The following is a 17,223-nucleotide window of genomic DNA, read 5'->3' as shown; positions in this document are numbered from 1 at the left end:
CCATTTTGCTATTCATATGTCCGTTCTGGGCATTTTGAGACCCGTAGAGAGCCCAATAAATTTAGACCGTTCGTTTTAAAAAAAACAAAAAAAGAGAGGATAAGTACTGGATGGATCGGTCCTCAACTCGATCCATCCAGACTCTTCACGTGCCTGCATTTCTTTCTCGCTCTCTCTCTCCATCGCTGCTGCGCGCTGCTGTTCCCGCGCCGGCCGTCGTCGCCAGAGCGCCGCGCTGCCGTGCCACCGTCAGCCGCGTGCCGCCGTCGCGCCGGACCAGCGCGCGCCGCCGCCGTGCGTCGCCGCCGCTGCGCCGCGCACCGCCCGCCGTGCGTCGCCTCTGCACCGAGCCACCGCTGTCGCTGGCTGCTGCGCGCCGCCGGCCGTCGCCGCCTGCTGCTGCCCTCTCTCACTCTGTGTGGCTTGATCAAAGAAGAAGCAAGCAAGCAGAGCCAGCCGAATAGAACCAGGAAGAAGAAGCCAGGAAGGAAGAAGGAGAAAAGAAAAGAGAAAAAAGAAAAAGGGGAAGAAAAAAAAGGAAAAAAGAAGAAAAAAAGGAAAAGTTGGAAATTTCGTAATTTTGTCGGATTCGTCGTCAACCCCTCGAAGGTGATTTCTCGGTAATTCCTGGACATTTGTGGTTGGATTGAATCAAATCAATCAATTCATGTCGTATCATTTCATGTGATTAATAGTCTGATTTGTTTCGATAATCATTATTGATTCGAAGATACGACATCCGAGTCGAAGTTTTCTTTTCGTTCATCGGAGCGAAGTCTAATTAGTAAGAATTTTAGTTTGACTCCGAAATATAGGCGTACCGATGGCGTAGACGTTATTCTTTTTCGGTAATTGGTTTAGGTGCTTTTGGCTATTTGGAGTTGGTGTCCGCCGAGGTTTAGCCATACGTTGTGGCTTATTCTTCGCTCTTTGTCTAAGCTAGAGGGGGGGGAGTCTTACTCGGCGTCTAGCAAGCTAGTTGGTAAATGTCTTTGAAGCCTTCGGTTGTCGAACGCTGGGTTTTGGCGTATTAGCGTGCATCCTCTTTTATTTCGTCGTTACGGCGTCGTTGTGCTAATGGTGTGTTTGTTCAGGTGGTGTGACCTCACGTCACGACTAGTGCCCGGCTTCATCGTCGGTAAAGGCAAGTGAATGTATTGTATGACTACGCTTTAACCTATTATTGGGTTGCCTACATTCTTTAATTACAATGCATTCATCTGATCTGAATAACTGATTATGAGCTGGTTACTATGTTGTTTACTTTTCCAGAAGTTTACTCGATGATTGATTTATGAAGTGCAGTAAGTACGATATGCCATTCTGCAGCTGTTCGTTATTGTTTTATGCAATGTTTTTTAAGTCTCAAGCATTTTCCGGGAGTTATGTTGGTTATGCTTGAAGCACGTCATACATATACATCTCATGCATTGGAAGTTTGTCGTTGTCTTCTGGCCGCGACCGTACCAGTACAGTACCGTATATCACCCGAGGAGGGGTACGGTGCACACCCTTACGTTACCCGAGAAGGGGTAAGGGTGAGGAGAGCATGTCATGTGTATGGTTATGTCTTCTTATGAAATTCAATGAATCATTCGCATCAAATCTTATTTCCTTTAGTTAGCTTGTATATAGATATATATGCGGCTCTGAAGGTTTATACCAACCGAATGTTAAAATGTTTAATGTTATCGTTGGACTTGCTTAGTCATAATTGTTTCTCCTAGTGTTGGCAGTCTGTCTCATTACTAGTTTCTATTTAGAATTGTTAGCACATTCAACTGTGGCTAAATAGCTTTTTGTTAAAGTACCTTTCACTTGCTGAGATTTTCGAATCTCACCCGTGCTTTCTTTTCAGGTTCCTTTTGAAGTGTCAAACGCTTGCGGGATGGGTAGCTACACGTCGCCTACGCGTTCATTTTTTTTGGGCTAAAATTGATGCCCTGTTAGATATTGTCTTTTGCCCTGTAATGTATATATAGTGAGTTTGATGGTGGTTCAGTGGTTTGGTCAAGGCTTGTACCTCGTTTGCTAGGATCTTATTTTTTTTTGCTAGTGTGATATTCTATATCTGTTCTGTCTGGTTTGTTGTTGCCTGTTATACCTCCACTTTCAGGGGAGGTACTGCCAAAATTTTCCCTTAGCTTTCGGCAGATTTGTAGGTTGGTCTAAGTGACCTTCCGGGCTTGTTTTGGTCCCCGAGGTGTTACACACACTTTACCCACGAGTCATGATTTCATCACCCATATTACCAGGTGATAGTCTCTATGTTGTTGTGTCGACTAAGCACTTACACACTTCCTATGATGTGTCACCAGGAGATCACTACAATGCCTTTACAAAGCTCTTGCCGACCTGCAAGCACCCATTGAGATTTCACCGCTAACAATGATTCCATCATGGTTAGAACCAAAGGGGTGGCTAATTAATTGGCCAGGCCGCCTCATGTGCCACTCAACCGTCCAATGGTGCTCATAGAACCAGATGGGTGGCTAATTAATTGGCCAGGCCGTACCCAATATAGACCTCGTGGTTGCACTGTTTAGCCTGGCTACATGTTTAAGAACCGGTCCTTAGGACCCCACACAAGAAAAGACACATTCCCATTGTATAGCCACATGCGCCTTCTTGTACTAACCTCAAACAACTATCCTGCTAGGATCCCTATACCATGTTGCTACCAAAAGATTACCATACCTGATTCATGTTGCATAAACATTAGTCAAGTTTAACTTCAACACAACCATAATAGTGACTAGCATATCTACCCTTTACTTCCCATAATAAGGATAATCATAAGTAAAGCCTAAACATAGGTTTCCAATTTAGACAAGCATGCATGAAGGATAAACATCTAGCACATAAATCCTGGAATAGGTACAAGATGTTCAAGGATAGTTACCTTCAGCTGAGGGTTGCTCGAAGTCTTCAAAAACTTGGTCTTGCAGGTTCACAAACTGCTCACCTCCTAATCGGAACACCGGAGAAGTATACCAGATAAACCACTAAGAAAAGTACACCAAACAGGAATAAAACTTGGTAAAAACCCTACAAAAAGATTCTACACATCACTATGAGAATTGGAGCGTGAAAATCGCTCAAATCAAAGCTACGAGCAAAAAAGCCATAAGCATTAGAAGTTCTAGGGGGTTTTCTGCAAAAATTACTTAATTTTGGAGATTAAACCATTTATTTTTTATACTGAAAATCTCTTTTACTGCACATGCTGATGTAAATCAATTTTGAAATATTTGTAAACCAGAAAAAGCAGGGTGGACCTGGCCTATGTACTGTGAACTGAGAGAAAAGCTTCGGTCCATGGGTCCACCGTGGACCATAGGCGCCGGTGGAGCTCGGCACGATGGCGAGCAGCTAGAGAGCTGTTGGAATGGCACTCCAGCAGCCGGGGAGATCCGATGAGCGGTGGAACACGGAGAGGGGGAGTCGGTGAACTCACCTCGGGCGAGAACAAGGCTAGAGCGGGGTCGACGTAGCTGGGTGATGGAGAGGATGGTGGCGACGGTCAATGTGGCATCGGGAGAGGTGCTCCGATGGACAAACATCGATGAAGACCCACGGGATCGACTCCGGAGGAAACTACAGTGCTGGTGAGAGGGTTAAATCAGTCGAAGATGGTGCAAAATGAAAACAAAGGTGGTGATGGCGCAACCTCACCGGAGGTGAAGAAGATGACAGTGCTGATGGCAAATTCGAGCGAGAAAAAGGGCGTGAGCGGGTGGTGGAGGTGTGGAACTTTGCCGTGGAGGTGCATGGCGGCTTAAATAAGGGTGAGGGCGAGCGAAGCGGTCAGGGCACGGAGATGAAACAGCGGTGGCAATGGCCATAAAGGTTGGCTGTTACTGCATCGATTCGAGCATTAGAGAGGGAATAAAGAGGGGGAAACGGATGAGTGTGCCTTAATGGGCTTATTGCTTTGAATTCAACTGTTATGGGAGGGGAAGAAGGCATGGGGAGGCATGGACAACTGCTGACGGAGGGGATCAGAGCCGACGGAGGAGGAAGAAGGCGAGCCGACGACTGGGCGGCTCAGTGTGGCGTGGCAGCTTGGCTTGAGCTAGACCCACACGGTAAAGAGAGGGCCGGGAGTGGAGGCCGGCTTAGGAGCAGGGAGGAGGCGTGGGTGGACGGCCTCAGCTCGAGAGAGAAAGGAGGGAAAAAGGAGAAAGCAAATGGGCTCAACCTACACAGGGAAGAGGGGAGGGAGTCGGCCTGAAAGAGAAAAGGAGAGATAGAATGGGGGGTTTGGGCCGGTTTGAGAGAGGAAAAGCGGCCCGGGAAGGTTTAGGGATTAGAAACTTTTTTCTTTTGATTTTTGAACATTTTTGCAAAGGACTTTTAAACGAGCGCCTTCTAGCAAATTTTGCTACCATTTTTCACTCATGAAAACCTATTGCAACTACTACTGGATGAACGCATCAAACATAAATATAACCTATGGCTAATTAAATTTAGAAATTAATTTTCTTCTAATTGAATAAAGATCTACAACTCCTATTTAATTCTAGCAAAATTTTCAACTATTACGAAAATTGAGAATTTAGGGTGTTACAGAATCAAACCACGTCTTCTACCACTTATCTGCCAATGCTAAAGCCTGGGCTTCCGAGTTAACTAATGTAGTCTGGGTACTTCAAACGATGTCTAGCAGGGCGACGGGTGAAACGCCTTTCTTCCTAGTCTATGGGGCCGAAACAATGTTGTCATTGAACTAAAGATAAAATCTTCCTGAGTCGAACTGTATGCTGGTAACAACAAAATCTGGAGAAGACAGGATGACCTCAATGTTCTCGAGGAGAAAAGGACATAAGTGTTGATAAGATCAGCACGGTACCAGCAAGCTCTCTAACGCTACCATGACCAAAACATCCGCAAAATATCTTTCAAACCCAGAGATCTGGTTCTATGACTTGTACAAAGCCAAAAAAACAACAACAAGTTATCTCCAAAGTGGGAAGGTCCCTACAGGGTGATTGAATCCAATCAACCAACGTCGTATAGATTAGCTATGGAGGATGGTCAAGTCCTTAAAAATTCTTGGAATATCGACCAGCTTCGTAAGTTCTATGTTTAAGTACTTAGAATATATTTTGTAATATTCGTTATCATATTATTAATATTTTCGCCTACCCTCAATCAAATACCTTCAGAAAACTAAGATAAGCCGCAAATTCGGGAACTTATACCCACGCGCGCACTCGATTTTTTAGACCGCCCATCTGGAATCCTTCCCCGATAGCGAGTTGGGGGCTTCATGTATACTAGGACTACAAAATTTGTTGTGCATATCTCTTTCTTAATGATAAGGGATGAAATTTTCTTTTAAGCAACTGCGGAGAACCTTATCAGGTCCCCGAGTGCTTGAAAACTTTCTGCTTGGAGTCGAGCTTAAGGTCATCGCAACAAACATCCCGACAAGAAATTCCACAAACCTCAAAACTATCCTAAAGAAACATTGGACACTGGTTAAAACTTTCTTGTATTCAAAAGAAGGTACAAACTCATACACAGGTATTCTAGTATAAATAACAATCTTCCATTTAACAAGATTTTTTTAGCTCTTTTACAGATAAGCTAATGGAGAGATGATTAAAAAATTACTAAAAGAGCTACTTGGTGAAGAGGAAGGAGAGACTGCCCTAACTCTCCTGCTCAATGAGAGGTCAAGGTCAGCAGCACCCCAACTCCTGGCTGAACTCATCGGTATCACAGCCTGAGATAATCGACATCTCCGACGACGATGATTTGGGAGATACATTGACTCCCCATCATCGGTTGCTGCTCTACGATGATGGTTTGGGGGAGGTATTGGCGACCCTCGCCAGAATAACACGAGGACAAAAAGGATGAGGCGGCAAGCGTCTTGCCGTCTTTAATGGAGATGCTACCGAACGCCTCCCTCTTCTCCGCCTTAGCCACCTCTTCTTCCTCCTCTATTTCCGCCTCCAAAAAAGGTCCCAGTCCACCTCATCTTGGACCTGAGGCGTTGGGGCTTGCCGTCTTTAACAAGGATGTCGTGAGTCACAGCCCTTTCTTCAGCCTCCTCATCAGAGGAGGCGTTGATGACCTCCACCACTGAACTAGATTCTGTCAGAGATGATAGAGGGATCAGAGGTGTGTACTCAGGGGAACAAGGTGAGTAGTCTGGAGAGGAGGGATGGAGGAGAATCCATAATCGAACTCAAGTTTGGTGCAGCTGAGATCTGACGCCTAAAGGTTTATAAAGACCAATAGGTCAGGAGGCAAGATGCCTCACCACCTAAGCTTTAATTTCAAGCGTGATTGCATTTTGAGTCACAGGCGCCCAAGTGACGCTATATCATCAAAGCTACGTATTTTCAGCTGATCGACACGGACAAATAGACGAACTTTAGTGCAGTCGTTTACCCACTTGGTTTTTCAGTGCATGAGAGCAGTCGAAAGGATGGAATAATAATCCCTTCGCATTCATGACAGAGAATCTTTTTCACCACCACAAACTTTTTGCTGTCACCATTCAACTTCTGAGCCTAGCCAGCGACAAGTCCTATCTTCCTTGTACTTGGCAAGGACAGTATAATTTTTGGGGCTGACTAGAAAACCTACCCGGATGAGACAAAGAATACAATGCTCTCTTGAGAACTCAGAGACGTTCAAAATCCCGAGTATGTGATCTTAGAACCCAAGGAAACCCGGTTAGATGCTTCATCCTAATTGGAAATCCGAGTCTACTCAATGACATGGTTAGATAAAAAGCTTATCTTTGCTTTCTATGTATTTGAACCGTTGAAGCTTCATTTTACATACTGATGAGGACATACTTTCCATGGATACACGCATTCCTCCTACTACACAACACGCTGAACAGGTGATAGAAGGACCAAAAACGCGAGCACGAGCACTCGGTTCCCCGAGGATCCGTACAAGTGTGCCCGGAAGAGAGTGCTCGGGGAGGTGAACAGTACCCCCGAGCACTCGGTCCCCCGAGGGCAAGAAAGGGCGTTCTCGGGAGAGAGTGCTCGGGGAGGTGAACAGTACCCCCGAGCACTCGATCCCCCGAGGACAAGAAAGGGCGTTCTCGGAAGAGAGTGCTCGAGGAGGTGAACAGTACCCCCGAGCACTCGGTACCCCGACGACCCAGTAAGTCCCCTAGTGGAGGCCCCCGAGGGGCCCACCGATGAGGTGTCAGCCAGTCAAAGGCCCGAGGCCTGTCACCTCCAACTGCTCCCGCCGCGCTCAGCGTAAGTTCCTGCCATGTTCTGGCAGAGAGGCGTGGGGTTATTAATTGCACGGGTCCCGTCCCGTGTCATCCGGCCTGTCTCAGGATAACGTCGTAAGGACCAAGGTGTTCCGTCTACCGTGCTGCTGTGGTAGGGGAACAAGACAGGGTGGGCACGTCTGGTCGCTCTGCGGTTGCCCGATGGGCCCTCTCCACGGCGCCCGTTGCGAGGGCATTTATTGTGACGGATGACCGGGCGTGTGCCGTATTTTCCACCCCGATCACTTCACCCAGAGGAAATGATGATGCCCTTTCCATTTATGGTGTCTCGGAACTCGTGCCCCCCTCCCATTCGGGGCACGTTGCGGCCGGCGAATACTTAAAGCAACCGGCGGCACAAAAGGAAAAGGACGACGGTTGAGAGGCAAAAAATAGACAAGAACACAGCGCAAGAGAAACAACGGCAGAGAAGTGAGCAGCACGAGACAGGCTGAAGAACAAGGAGCCCCAGGCTCTTAGACAGATCAAGATTCTTGTAACCAGCAACATCCTTGAGGGACTTCCTCAGGACAGTTATAGTATTCGTACAGGAGTAGGGTATTACGCCCCCGTGCAGCGCAACCTGTCTAAATTCCGGTGCATTTACTTCTTCTTGCACTAGGTCAGCACCTCCACCACCGGCCGTTGCATTCATTCCCATTTATTTCTCCGACGAACGTATTCAGGATCATCCCCCCGGCCGAATCTCTAAAAAGGGGTCTCTCGGGATCCCTTCGACTGGAGTTAATCCTCCGACAGCTGGCGCGCCAAGTAGGGGGGAAGCATCCCTGAATCTGTTTGTTTGTTTTCTTCCGCAAAAAAAATGGCCGATGGTCATCGCCTCCAGCATTCCGGCTCCAGTTCTAGCGGGGAAATGCAGCGCCTCGCACATGAGGCCCCAGTCGCTGCTGCGTCCCAGCAGCAGCCGCGATCTGCACGCGCGGCGTTCCCCTCCCAAGGGGACCAGGGCGCTGGGCCCAGCAGGGCCGCCGTCGCCATCGCCGGTGCACCATCCGACCCCCAGCCGGTGGTCGAAACTCCCGCCGCCAGGTCCGCGTCTGGACACCGCCGGGCGCCTCTCCGGCGTAGGCTCGCCTTCGGCGAGGCCAGCCCCGGGAGCGCGCTGCTTGCAGCGCACGCTCTCCTCAGACATCCGCCTGTCCAGGCGACGGCGGAAACCCCTGAGGGCCGCTGGCTCAAGGAAGTCGCTGCCCTGGTCGGCACTACCCGCCGCCAGGTACTGGCCGAAAGTTCTCGCGCCACAACCCAGCGTGGCGCCGCTGGGACCGGCCCATCGTTAGGTGGCGCTCGCGCTGGCCGGGGGGCCTCCAGGCGGAGCGCCGCCCCCCTGGCCGCGTCCGGAGCCCACGACCTCCGCTTGCACCTCAACGAGCGGAGGGGCCTCGAAGACGCGCGCGTCATTCTCGAGCGCCAGCGGGAGACCCGGCAGGAGGCCGAAGCTGAGGACCAGGCTTCCTCTTTGCCGGTCTATGATCGCTGGGGCTCCCCAGCTCGCCGGCGTTCACCGCCCAAGAACGCCACCCGTGCCACAGGGTACGGTACCGACGTAGCGCAGGCGGCATTCTCCTGAAATGCATCACTCGGGCAGAAGGCAGCGAGCTTCTCGCTGAGATCCACGAGGGCGAGTGCGGTGGCCATGCATCGTTCCGCACGCTGGTCGGGAAGGCCTTCCTGCAAGGTTTCTACTGGCCTACAGCCCTCCAGGATGCTTCCGAGCTGGTTCGGCGCTGCAGGGCGTGCCAGTTCCACGCAAAGCAGATTCACCAGCCAGCTCAGGCTCTTCACACCATCCCCCTGTCATGGCCTTTCGCGGTCAGGGGGCTGGACATTCTGGGTCCATTCCCCGAGCAATCGGGGGCTATGAGTACCTCTACGTCGCCATCGACAAGTTCACCAAATGGTTGGAGGCGGTCCCAGTCATCAAGGTGACCAAGAACACGGCACTCCAGTTCATCCGCGGCGTCACCAGTCGCTTCGGTGTCCTGAACCGGATCATCACCGACAACGGCACTGAGTTCACAAGTGCCCTGTTCGGGGACTAGTACGAAGACCTCGGCATCAAGCTCTGATTCGCCTTCGTCGCTCATCCTAGGAGCAACGAGCAGGTCGAGCGCGCCAACGCGGAGATACTGAAGGGGCTCAAAACCCGGACCTACAACGTGCTCGCAAAGCACGGGAAAGGGTGGGTCGACGAGCTGCCTACCGTGCTATGGACCAACCGGACCACGCCAAACCACGCTACCGGGGAGACTCCTTTCTTCCTCGTGTACGGCGCTGAGGCGGTCCTCCCCTCCGAGCTCACTCTAGGCTCCCCTCGGGTGCATGCCTACTCTGAAGGTGAACAGGAGCAGTAGAGGCGCGATGACGTCGACTATTTGGAGGAGCGCCGGTGGCGTGCCGCCGTCCGAGCAGTCCGCTACCAGCAAAGCCTGCGGCGCTACCATCAGCGCCACGTCTGGGCCCGGTCCCTCGAGGTGGGGGATCTAGTTCTCCGACGCGTCCAGTCGCGCGAAGGAAGGAATAAGTTGTCCCCTATGTGGGAAGGCCCCTTCACTGTGATCGGTGTCCCGCGAGAAGGCTCATTCCGGTTGGCAGCAGAAGATGGGCAGCCGCTCCCCAACCCGTGGAACATCGAGCACCTGCGCAAGTTCTTCCCGTAGATGGCCATGTTTGCAGGCTCAGGTCAACCAGGCCGGGGGCTTCCCCCCGCCCAAGTTGATCGGGGGCTACCACTAACTGGGTAAGTCACCCAACCTTGTAAAAAAACTTGTCAATACAGTATGTGTATCAATGTGCAATCATATGTCAATTTCGTTTTTCTGGATTCCATATGTTTAATCTGTCTGGTGAGATGCTTGATTGTGCGAGAAAAGTTCGCACTCTCTTTTTCCCCGCTGATATAAGAATCCCGATCGATATGCCCGTGGGCAGTTGCTGTTGACTTACGTCTGATGTGGTAGGCTGTGGTGTTCGGTGTCGTGGTAGGTTCCTGGGCACTACCGAGTCCCTGGGGTTCTCGGGTAATCCTATCGCTCAAGCCGCTCTAGTCCGGAGCCTAGGCCCCAGGGGCGGACTGTCGGTGCTCGGTCTGGTCTATCATACCCGGGCGCCACCGAACCATAGGACCTCTGGGTTATGCCTCTGCCTGCTCTTGTCCGCCGGTTTGGGCATTCGAGAGGTCTCGGATCGAAAACGAAGAAGTACCGCACTAACAGAGTGCACCAAGCAAAGAATATCTCCATTTTTTCTCAAGTCACAGATCGACAATTAAAAGCAAAAGCAGCTCAACCGCGAGGGCCTCCGTACCCAGGTCGCTGCTTGGCCCCAAGCGTCCTCGGGTGGTCCTACCGCCCAAGCGTGAATGGTCGAGATCGCCTGACCTCAGGCTCCTCATGCGCCCCTTGGTGCTCGGGCGCCCTGGTCGTGGGAACCAAGTCCCCGGGCACCCCGAGCTCGGAGCGCGTGCCCCTCTTGGATCGGTTGGCCAAAAGGCCGACAGCTGTCCGGTGAGTGGTTAAATTCAGACGAATTTACATTCAATAATATTTTGTTCCCGAGTCATCCTCGGGGGCCCTCGTACTCTAATCTGCTCGGTGAGATGGTCTCCTCGCGCACAAAACCCTACCGCATGTCCACTTTTTCCTAGAACGACAGAACTGTCCGTAGAAAGGTGTACCGTACGTGCGATAATGTCCGATCGAAGTCTTTCATGGTGGTCGTGGTGTTCGGTCCGCTTATAGGGCCCCGAGCACTACCGAGTCCCTGGGGTTCTCGGGTAATCCTATCGCTCGAGCCGCTCGAGTAGTCCGGAGCCTAGGCCCCAGGGACGGGTTGTCGGTGCTCGGTCCGGTCCGTCTTAAGCCCGGGCACCACCGAACCATGGGGACTCTTGGTCGCATTACCGCCCGCACGTGTCTCCAGTCTATTGGCTGAGTGGTCGCAAGGTGGAAAAGTGTTCACCGGTCATGGCGTGCTCCGTGTTGGATCGATCTATCTCCCGAGCAAGGAAGTTCGTGCCTTTGTCTTTTGACTTAGCCATTGCGGACTCGCGAGGGCTCGGGGGCTGAACGCACCGAGAAGGACGGTCGGGGCGGTTTCGTTCTCGGGGAAGGAAAGGTCGGGGTCGGTCTGACTGAGTACTCCTCGGGGCATCAAGTAAAAACAACAGAAACTACACTAAGCACTCAGAAGAATACTGGAGTTGCGTTTCTGAGCGATCACTCCCATATTTACATCAAGTCAAAAAGAAAAGAAGAAGAAGAAAAAACTACTACAAAAGCCTAGTCGGAGTCGGAGCCTTCGCTGTTGCTCCTCGGGACTGGGGGCGGCGGCGCCTCCTGGTTGAAGCCGGCCGCCACCGCAGTGGCGGTGCTCCGAACTGCCTCCCGGGTGGCCTCCTCCTCGGCTTCAACCACCCCTTCGTAAGCTGGCTCCAGTGGGAAGTTCGGGTCCCGGCTCCGGTAGCAAGCCAAGACGTGTTCGGCCACTGCTTGGGCCAAGCCACGCCCCTCCCGGGCGGCGAGTTCCTGGACGGCCCAGGGTAGCGCCTCGAGGCACTCGCAGACCTTCTGGAAGCCTAGGGTGAACCGGCCGGGGCCCGCCCCCTTCTCCTCCACGAGAATTTGCCCGAGCCCGGCCACCATCCGGACCGCTGCATCCGCCGGAGGGTGTCCTCTAGCATCAGCTGCAGGCTGGCCCGTTCGACCGAGGCGGCCTCGAGCTCCTGCATCGCGGTCCGCAACCGCTCCTCGAGCCCCTGGCCCCCGGCCGCACCGGCAGAGCCAGCGCGGGGTGCCTGGCCCGCAGCCAGCTTCACCTGCCCCGCCAGGACAGACAGGGCCTGCTCGCGGGCAGCCAGCTCTGCCTCAGACTTCGCGGCCCGCTCCTCCCTAGCAGCAGCGGCCGCCGTCGCCTCGGCAGCCTCCGCCTCCTGGCGGGCCAGCAGATCCTCTCAGGCGCCCAAGTCCGCCGCCGTTATCTCGGCGTCGGTCTCCCGGATCACGACGTCCTCCTCCTGGCGTTGGAGCTCCCCTTCGACGTGCTGGAGCTCCTCTGCCCAGTATTGGAGCTCGGCGCGGGTCCGGTCGACCTCGTCCTTCTGACGGGCTAGGTCCGCCTGGAGGGCCTCTGCTGCCCTCTCGCGGTTCACGGTCGCCTCCTCCCGCTCCTGCGCCTGCCTCTCCCTAGCGAGGGCCCCGGCAGCCTGCTGCTGCAATGCCTCAGCCAGGCGGGCGGCGTCTTCCCGCTCCCACGCGACCTCTGCGCGGGTGTCTTCCAGAGTCTTCCGCTCCAGCGCAACCTCCACGCGGGCCTCCTCCAAGGACTTCCGGCCCTCCTCCATGGCGCGCTGCTCGTCCTCGTTGGCGGCGCGTGCCGCGGTAAGGCGGGAGTCGAAAACGCGCCAAGCCGCGGTAAGCTGCGCTCTCTCCATGGCCAGAGCGGCGCGCTCCGCCTCTCGCTGCACCATCTCATCCGCTACGGCCGCCTCCAGCCGCCCGATCACCTCCCGGGCACTCCCAAGCACGATCGGGAGGGGGTCAGCGGGTTGGCTGGGCGGCGGCTGGGCGCTGGGTCCCCTGCGAGCCTCCCCCGGGGGGCTCGGGGTCCCCGAAAACTGCCACGCGGTCACCCGCCCCGCGCTCGGCGCGGGCTCGGACGGTGCCGAACTCTCGGGCGGCGGCTGCGTCTCTGTCTCGGCCGCCGCGTCCGCCGGCCCTGGCTCCGCCGGTGCGTCCGTCGGCCCCGGCTCCGCCGCCACGCTTGCCAGCTCTGGCTCCGCCGGTGCACTCGGCTCAGGCGCACTTGGCTCGAGGGCTGGCACCGGCCTCGGCGCCTCCGGCCACCCCTGGCTCTCGGCGGTGCCCGTAGGCGACCTGCAAGAGAAGAATGGGATTAAAACTCAGAATTTAGTCCGGGTAAAGCACGCCCAGGAAGGAATGGAGGACGAAACTTATGTGGTTGTGGGTCTTCGGTACTAACACCTTGCTGCCGGAATCCTGAACTCCGGGATCGATGGCGTTGGCCCGGAGTCCTCCCTCCTTCTCTTCCGCCGGGGGTTCTGCGGAGCCACCGCGTGGTCTCCGGGCGCCGAATCAGGCTCAAGCAGACCAAAGTGCGGTTCCAGAATCGCATATGCCGCCCCCCGCCGACGGCCCCGCGCTGGACGACTGGCCGTCGCGGCTCCCCCCTTCGCCTAGCAACAGCGACGACGGGGACTCCGGCAAAGGAATAAAGAGCCGGGGGCGCTTCCCCCGGTCCTCCAGCGCCGTCGCTGCCCCGCTGCCGGCGGTGCCTCCTCCTCCGGTGCGGCGGCTGCTGCGCCGCTTGCAGCGCCCGGGCCACCAGTCTGCGCCGGATCGCTTGCGGCCTCCTCGCCGGATGCCTCGTCCACCCCAAGGGTCTCGGTGGTCTCGGGACTCCGGCGCCTCGGCCGGTCGACCAACCCCTGGGCGTCGAACTCTGGTAGCTTCGCCTGAATCGCCACCCGGTCAGGATTGGCGTAGAGTGCCATCTCTTTCCACGGGAGCTCCGCCCGGCTCAGGTCATCCACCCCGGTCACCACCCGGAGCATGCCCCTTAACTCCGGCATGCCCATATCCCAATCCTCGCCGATCTGGGTTCAGGTGATGTCCTGGGGGTCGGTGTAAAGCCAGTAAGGCCGGGCCCGCTCCCGCAGGGGCGCCAGGCGACGGCGCTGGAAATCCGCCACCACCATCATCGAAGTGAGCCCGGCATCGCGCAAGAACCCGATGCGCTCCAGGACCGGCTCCAGCCGCGCGTCCATCAGCGGCGGCACCCCCAGGTCGCCTTCTGGGGCTCCGCCGCCACCTCCGGCAGGGTCAGACGATCGTGGGGGTCGACGTCGACGTAGAACCAATCGCGCCGCCATTCCTCCCACTTGCTTCGTAGCACCTGAGGAATGTATCGCTCCCCCAGGCCGTCCCGCAGCCAGAAGCTGCAGCAGCCAGCGACGTCCGCGGTGGAGAAGCCCCTCTTCTTCCCGGCCGACCGCAGCGCGAAGAAGTGCCAAAAAAGCGTCACCGACGGCGGCACCTCCACGAACATCTCGCAGAAGTGGGCGAAGACCACCAGGATGACGACAGAGTTGGGGCTGAGGTGCACCAACTGGATCCCGTGGGTGTCGAGGATCTGGAGGAAGAACATTGAGAACGGCGGCACCAGCCCGGCCACCACGAAGGAGGTGAAGAGGACGATGCACCCCGGGCGGTTTGTCGTCGGCGGGAAGCTCGCCGGCATCACCACCAAGGCCCCCTCCTGGCCTTCGGGGACCAGCAACTTCCGAATCTTCCCTGCCGCCTCCTCGTTCTACAGGCGGGACTCCGGCAGCACGCCGTCGGGAATCCTGTCGCGGCGGCTTCCTCCTGCTCTTGGCATTTCGTCGGGGCGGGGGATGATCTGGACGGTGGAGAAGGGAAGGTGCTCTGATCGCCTAAGGAGATTCTAGGGCTCAGGAGTGCAAAGAGGGCAAGAGCTTGATCGCGAGATGGCGTAAAGAGGGGGGCGGTTCGCTCCCCTCCTCCTTTTATACCCAGGGAAATTCAAACGTCACCCGCCGCAGCGCACTCGGCAGAACGGTTTCCTCGATCGACGAAACCGCCAAGCGAGTCTCCCACGGGTCGTGCGGTGTCAGCGATTGCCAGGCGTATTTTCCTCGATTTGTGTGGCTGTCGCGCGTGCCGCCTGCCCCATCGTCGTGTGCTGCCTGTCCCGTTGTCACACCCTTCAGGAGTTGTGTGGACGCGCGTCCATTCGGTTTCCCGTTGGGTCGTCCGGAAGACCTGAACCGGAGGGACCACCTTCTGAAAGCTCGCCACGTGGCGTCGGTACCGGCCTCGGCCTCGTTGGCGACGAAGGGCCCATCTGCAGTCTCTGGGCCATTGCCTGCCAATGGGCCCGGGGGCTACTGTCGGTGTATCAGGAACCAGGGGTCCCCGAATCCCGAGGCCAGGCCAGCCATCCGCCACATGGCGCCATCCCGCGGGGTCTCTCCTGCAAGATGAGAAAAGATCAAGTCCCAGGAGAAGGCGCTCGGGGCCACAGTCAGTGGCCCCCGAGTACCCCAGTTCCCCGATGATCCACGAAATCTAAGTACCGGGAAGAAAGTGCTCGGGAAGGTATACGGTGGACTCCGAGCACCCTAGTCCCCTGACGACCAGGAGAGTTAAGTACCGGGAGAAACATGCCCGGGGTTGCCGGCGGTGGCCCCTGGGCACCCAAGTATCCCGAGGACTCACCGAAGGAAGTTCCGGGAGAGAGTGCTCGGGGCTGCGTGCAGCAGCCCCCGAGCACTCGGTTCCCCGAGGATCCGTACATGTGTGCCCGGGAGAGAGTGCTCGGGGAGGTGAACAGTACCCCCGAGCACTCGGTCCCCCGAGGGCAAGAAAGGGCATTCTCGGGAGAGAGTGCTCGGGGAGGTGAACAGTACCCCCGAGCACTCGGTCCCCCGAGGGCAAGAAAGGGCGTTCTCGGGGATGTGAACAGTACCCCCGAGCACTCGATACCCCGACAACCCAGTAAGTCCCCTGGTGGAGGCCCCCGAGGGGCCCACCGATGAGGTGTCAGCCAGTCAAAGGCCCAAGACTGCATTTAAAGAGCGTGCGTGGCCTGTCACCTCCAACTGCTCCCGCCGCGCTCAGCGTTAGTTCCTGCCATGTTCTGGCAGAGAGGCGTGGGGTTATTAATTGCACGGGTCCCGTCCCGTGCCATCCGGCCTGTCTCAGGATAACGTCGTAAAAACCAAGCCGTTCCATCTATCGCGCTGCTGTGGTAGGGGAACAAGACAGGGCGGGCACGCCGGGTCGCTCTGCGGCTACCCGGTGGGCCCTCTCCACGGTGTCCGTTGCGAGGGCATTTATTGTGACGGATGACCGGGCGTGTGCCGTATTTTCCACCCCCGATCACTTCGCCCAAAGGAAATGATGACGCCCTTTCCATTTATGGTGTCTCGGAACTCGTGCCCCCCCCCTCCCGTTTGGGGCACGTTGCGGTTAGCGGATACTTAAAGCAACCAGCGGCACAAAAGGAAAAGGACGATGGTTGAGATGCAAAAAATAGACAAGAACACAACGCAAGAGAAACAACGGCAGAGAAGTGAGCAGCACGAGACAGGCTGAAGAACAAGGAGCCCCAGGCTCTTAGACAGATCAAGATTCTTGTAACCAGCAACATCCTTGAGGGACTTCCTTAGGACAGTTATAGTATCCATACAGGAGTAGGGTATTACGCCCCTGTGCGGTCCGAACCTGTTTAAATTCCGGTGCATTTACTTTTCTTGTACTAGGTCAACACCCCCACCACCGGCCGTTGCATTCATTCCCATTTATTTCTCCGACGAACGTATTCAGGATCATCCCCCCGGTCGAATCTCTAAAAAGGGGTCTCTCGGGATCCCTGCGACTGGAGTTAATCCTCCGACAGACATCTACCCCTCTCATCGAAAGTTCGGGACCAGCGCATCTATCAAGTGGTATCAGATTTCAGGTTGATCGGTGAGAGACTTCTAGTTTTTCTTTTTGCTTTACCTATAGTCCACAAAAACTAAAAAAAATAGTAGATTAGTTATTTTCCCCGTGTTCCAAAATACGTTGTGCCTTTTAGTTCTACGTAGTCGAGGCTTTTTGAGTTTTCGGTTGCATCGTTGTGTCGAGTTGCTGGTCTTAGCGTCTAATCCTTTAGAGTTTTGAGTTCTAGTCACGTTTGTGTCACCACCGCAACCACCACCAGAACCATTGCTGCTGCGATCCTCTCCACCACCACCACCAGAACCGTCGCCGTGTTTATTTACATCATCTGCTCACAAACTGAGTTGTAATATGCAAGTGTGAGATCTCTGCAAGTGTGAGATCCTTGAAAAAACAAAGAAAAAAAAGAGCAGAAGTATACCCCTGGTCACAAAAAAAAGTTTTGTGCTTTTGTTTGGGAGTTCT

At 55.0% G+C, this 17,223-nt stretch overlaps 1 protein-coding gene across 1 annotated transcript; it reads right to left on the bottom strand.

Moving 5' to 3' along the window:
* Window positions 1-249: 249 nt before the first annotated feature.
* LOC133895057 (uncharacterized) lies at window positions 250-13,787 on the bottom strand. Its single transcript, XM_062335261.1, has 3 exons — window positions 13,720-13,787; window positions 12,906-13,149; window positions 250-414 (listed from the first exon to the last, which is right to left on the bottom strand). The coding sequence occupies exons 1-3, from the start codon at window positions 13,785-13,787 to the stop codon at window positions 250-252; spliced, it is 477 nt and encodes a 158-aa protein (XP_062191245.1).
* Window positions 13,788-17,223: the final 3,436 nt, after the last annotated feature.

Source organism: Phragmites australis, chromosome 16 (assembly GCF_958298935.1).
Source record: "Phragmites australis chromosome 16, lpPhrAust1.1, whole genome shotgun sequence".
In the NCBI taxonomy this organism is placed as follows: domain Eukaryota; kingdom Viridiplantae; phylum Streptophyta; class Magnoliopsida; order Poales; family Poaceae; genus Phragmites; species Phragmites australis.
Note: the sequence above shows the minus strand (reverse complement) of the source record. Positions and strands in the feature narration are given on the sequence as shown.